The 4,984-nt window shown below is 44.5% G+C and overlaps 1 protein-coding gene across 1 annotated transcript in view; it reads left to right on the top strand.

The window, feature by feature from the left end:
- Positions 1-3,739, top strand: part of LOC106533438 (P2Y purinoceptor 14) — a 9,034-nt gene extending 5,295 nt beyond the window's left edge. The window contains exon 4 of the mRNA XM_014029726.1: positions 2,309-3,739. Coding sequence (XP_013885180.1) covers positions 2,309-3,023 — 715 coding nt within the window. The 3' untranslated portion in view covers positions 3,024-3,739. The remainder of the gene's footprint in view (positions 1-2,308) is intronic.
- The last annotated feature ends 1,245 nt before the right edge of the window (positions 3,740-4,984 follow it).

Here is a 4,984-nt window from a genome sequence, read left to right as displayed (position 1 = left end):
GGATGCACTGTGGTCCCTGAACCCAGAATCTGAGTAGAATGAGTGAGACTCCCTGTCCTTCTATAGGATGTTAATCTTGTTGTGCAGAACTGGTTCTGACCCACCTTTGTGATCTGATTCTGGCTCTGTACTCTGTGGCCGTGTCTGTTAGTAAATAAGAAGTGGTTTCAGGCTCAGATATTTGACACACTTGTGTTGGAACATACAGGAAGTGGTAATAATTTCACAGAAACCTAACCTGGTTCTGGCGTCACTGGGTTTTATCAGTGRAACTGGTACATTGGGCTGTGAGAAACACTTCATGTTCTTAGACAAGCTGGACTGAAATCCCTGCTAAAAGCTCCTGACTTGAGATTTTGAAGATTTTCCCAGCTGCTTGTTGATTGTCAGCAGCTGGATCAGAGATGTGTCAGTTGTTCAGTTCATTTGTTTCCTGAACAGTTTTCAGGTCTCTACACAAGTTCTTCCATGGACTCGTGGTCTCATCTGATGTTCCCATGCTAAAATTTAACAGCATTAAGATAAGATTTCACAAACTCCCAGCCAGAGGCAGCTGAGGAGCATGCTGTGAACCTTCTGCAGGTCGTTCAGAGGACTTCACTAGAGTCTCTTCAAACCCTCCTTGGAGTGTCTCTGTACCTGCAGGTCAGGTGGGTCCTGACAGCTGATAGTTTACAGTGGTCAGTGGGTGGACTTGTTCAGATTAAATCTGGGCCCACTGGCTCAGGGATCTGGGTATGAAATGGTAGCACCTGTGTACCTGGAGATATGCCAGCAGTGTGTCACAAACACACAAGCTCAAATAAAAAAGTTTTCACAAACAAAGTCAGAGCCAAAGCAAACAGAACAGGAATTTCAGAAACAGACAAGTGTGAACACGAAACGTTTCAACTGAAGCCTTGAACCTTCGTGTCTGTGTTGGAGAGGAAACCTTTGTTTCATTTGCAGCAGAGCTGAAACAGGAAAATAGATTTTTATTCACATCTTTGTGTTRATCAAGCCCCATGGAGACCCCCAAAGCTCTTTACACTACAGTCAATCACCCACTGATGGTGCTAAGCTACACTGTAGCCACAGCTGCCCTGATTGAGGAGGACAGAATGAAGACAAACATTGAGATGTTTGGATCAGGATCACTGAGTCGGCTGTAAACCCAAAGCTTCTGATCTCAGCTGATGATTGGTCTGTTCTGTGGTGTTTGGACATGATTCAGTGTTAAAGAGTCAGTAAAACTGGACATTTTCTCTAACAGGATCTTCATTTCTGACTTGGATTTTAGCTTTGGGCTTATTTTGGATAAAGAATGAAAAAATGACTTGAATTTTTGATGCAGCAGCAGGAGACTTTATTTCATCACGTTTCTGCCGTCAGACAGGAAGTGGCCAGACAGGAAGTGGTCAGACAGGAAGTGGTCAGACAGGAAGTGGTCACACAGGAAGTCCCTTCATGTCAAACCAGTCTCCTGAAGCCCCTAAAAACAGCTCAGGTAGAAAACATCATGCTAACCTTTAAGCTCACAATTAATAAAAAAGTTTCAGCTGAATTCAAAACTTGTTCAAACTCTGACAAACAACAAAAACACATTAATCTTTTATTGAAAAGTCCCGACTCTGTGAACATCAGAGGTAACTCAGGTCTCCTCTGCTGCCCCCTGCTGGACCCAGAGTGTTGTCCCCCCCAGGGTTTATCCTGTTGAGTCACAAGTTTTTTTCTTTTTCAGTTCCCACAGCTCTTTAGGATCAACAGAAATATAAAAACATTATTTTTAATAATAAACAGTTCAAAACATAAAAATTTGTTTTGTTTAAATGAAACTTGATCTGGTTCCTCTGAAACAATGTTGTCAAATGAAGATGGAGGTTCTAAGGAGGTATACATAAATGTATTGCTATAGAATTATTTAAAACGAGTAAAAAATTAGGCAGCAAATGTATATTTTGACTTTTATGAAGAATAGAAAACTTCCAGATAGTTTCTGTTCTGGTTTCTGTTCTCTGGACGTCACAGAACCAAATTATCTGTAAAACACCAAACTGATCATCTGTTGGTAAATCTTTAAGTCTTGTGTTCATCACAGTTTGTTTTAAACGTCTGTTATGGGTTTTAGTTTTGGTGTGCCACCTCTGGTTTTTCAGTGCTCCTCATGGTCCCCCCTGAAGGTGTCACATGGCACCACCTTTCTGCAGGTGCCATGGGACAGATCCTCATGTCAGCAGGAACAAAGTTCTGTTTAGATTTGTAGGGTCAAGATGATCAGAGTTTTAGTGTTTATCTGAACAGAACCACCTGATGCCTCTTCTCTCTGCAGGTACCTGAAGATTGTCTATCCTGTGGGAAACCATGCTCTGCAGACGCCTCAAACCGCCTACATAGTGTCCACCGTCACCTGGGGCCTCCTCCTGGTTATGACCAGCACCTACATGATTCTGTCCCTCCTCACCCAGGACACCCGGGACGATCTCCCTGGTATGGTGAGTTGTGACGTCCTGCACAGTAAGAAGCTCCACCTGTTCTACAAAGTCATCCACTCCTGCTCGCTGGTCATCTTCCTGCTGGTCCTCATGTCCCTGATCTTCTTCTACTCCACCACCTCGCGCAGGCTGCTGCTGGCGCAGAGGAATCAGCCGGCATCCTCCAACTCCAAGAAGCTGACAAAGTCCCGCAGGAACATGCTGGTTCTGGTCAGCGTCTTCTGCATTTGCTTCGTCCCGTACCACCTGGTCCGCCTTCCCTACGCCTTCATCAAAACCTTGTTGTGCTCATCCAGATGGTGGTTCTTTTACCTGAAGGAGCTGACCATCGTGATGTCGGTCCTAAATGTCTGCCTGGACCCCCTCATCTACTTCATCTTCTGTAAGGCATTCCGGGCCCAGATAAGCCTGGGGAGGTTTTTTAGCACCACGCAAGTCCCATCGCAGGTGACAACTGAACAGAGGAGGGGCAGCAARGAGCGGAGGACCTCCATAAAGAACCTCAGGAAGCTGTCGCTCACCCCCAACAGCAACCAGACCACCGTGTTGTAGAGTTCCCCCAAACTATTTAAACTGGTTCACAGGCCAGAAATAAGCCAGAACTCAAAGTAGACTGAACAGTTCGAAGTACAAAGACCAGGCTGGTCTTATACCTCATTACCCACAAACCTTCATGGTGCAATAAAGACTTCAAGTTTGTTTTTCTTCATACATCTCATTTGATTCTGACTGAAACACAGTGCTGAGCTCACCCAAAACAAKAAGATAAGTGTAGACCGACCCGTTTGGATCTGGTGTCGGTCTACACTGACAGCACCTTTTCTTCTAGCCTAGTGGTCAGGACTGATTGATGGCTTCAGGTGAACTGAAGTTTTAAATCAGCTTTTTGTTTTGTTTTGACAAAGTGGAGGTTGTTGCTCTGAAAGACTCACTTCCTGTAAAAATTGAAGCTTAAGTGCAATAGAAAATGTTTTTATGTAKTATATGTAATAATTTCAGTTTCAGGTTGATAAACTGAAGCTACTGATGTTTATGGTGGAAAATATTTTGAGGAGAGTTTTTTCTGTTTATAACAGAAGAAGAAGAAACACTTCCTCTTCATCAGATAACATCTGTAAGCAGGAAGTTTTATGAAGTTGAACCAAATCAGTTACAGATAAATGTTGTTCTTTATAATAATAATAATAATAATAATAATAATAATAATAATAATAATAATAATAATAATAATAATAATAATAATAATAATAGTTTTTCTTTGATCTGCCTGAGACGATACAGTAATAAAATCCATTCATCCAGTTTGTTCTGTTTGTTCTGGAGTCAGGTCAAAGGGGAGGAGCTTGAGCAGGCAGGTCCACACACCTCCTTCCACAGCCGCCTCCTCAGGGAGGACTCTGAGGCCACCTGTCTTCCCTGGGGTCTCCTCCCAGCTGGACATGTCCCGAACACCGTCCTGGGTGACAGACACCTGTCCAGGTGAAGCACCTGTTGGTCTCACACTCCTCTGCAGATCCAGACAGGACATCCATCTTTTCTCACTGAGGACCACCGTCTCATGTTTGMGGGTGCTGACCCTCATCCTGGCAGGGACCCACTCCTGTGAGAGCTGAAGATCCCGGCAGGCCAACAGGACCACATCATCTGCAAATAGCAGAACCAGACCAGACTCTTCTGCCCCCTGGCTGCAATGAGAAGTTCTGTCTGTAAAAGTTCTGAACAGAACCGAGACAACAAGCAGACCTGGAGAAGTCCAAATCCCCCCTGAAGAGGTCGGACTTACTTAAGGACTGAACGACTCATGAGTCTCTGAATCAACTGGGTCTGAATCCTGAGAATCCAGCTGAACCTGAGCTGAACCCTGTTTGGACCCAGTGAACCACATGAATCCATCTAGACCAGTGGTTCTCAAACTTTTCAGCTTTTGACCCACAAAATACCAGTACAGAGACCTGAGACCACAACTGTTTCTGGATGATAAACATTTGTATCAGGTCAACATAGTTACAATATTTTTATACAACATTTATCCATTTTAAACACACTAACCTCACTCCTTTGTATCAACTGAGGACAAAATGTCATTAATTCAGAAAATCTTTTCAGGACCCCACCTTGATGTTTCAGGACCCTACTTTGGGTCCTGACCGCAACTTTGGGAAACACTGAWCTAGACCACAATGCATTGCAGAATGCTGACTTCCAGCCTCAGTTCCTGTAAACAGGTCAGTGTGTCAGGGGGCGGGGCTTGTGCTCTGAGTGACAGCAGCAGCCTGCTGCATCAGACAGCAAAACATCTGCAGCTCTGAGCAGCACATGATCCACAGCCAGACGTTTGAACCGTACCCCGAAGAGCTGAGAACTGGGAGGCTGGGCCAGGACCCCAGGGTCCAACACTGGTCTACATCCAAACAGAGCCCAGGATCCAACACTGGTCTACATCCAAACAGAGTCCAGGATCCAACACTGGTCTACATCCAAACAGAGTCCAGGATCCAACACTGGTCTACATC

Source organism: Austrofundulus limnaeus, unplaced genomic scaffold, assembly GCF_001266775.1.
Source record: "Austrofundulus limnaeus strain Quisiro unplaced genomic scaffold, Austrofundulus_limnaeus-1.0 Scaffold946, whole genome shotgun sequence".
Lineage (NCBI taxonomy): Eukaryota > Metazoa > Chordata > Actinopteri > Cyprinodontiformes > Rivulidae > Austrofundulus > Austrofundulus limnaeus.
This window is presented reverse-complemented; position numbering and strand designations above follow the sequence as displayed.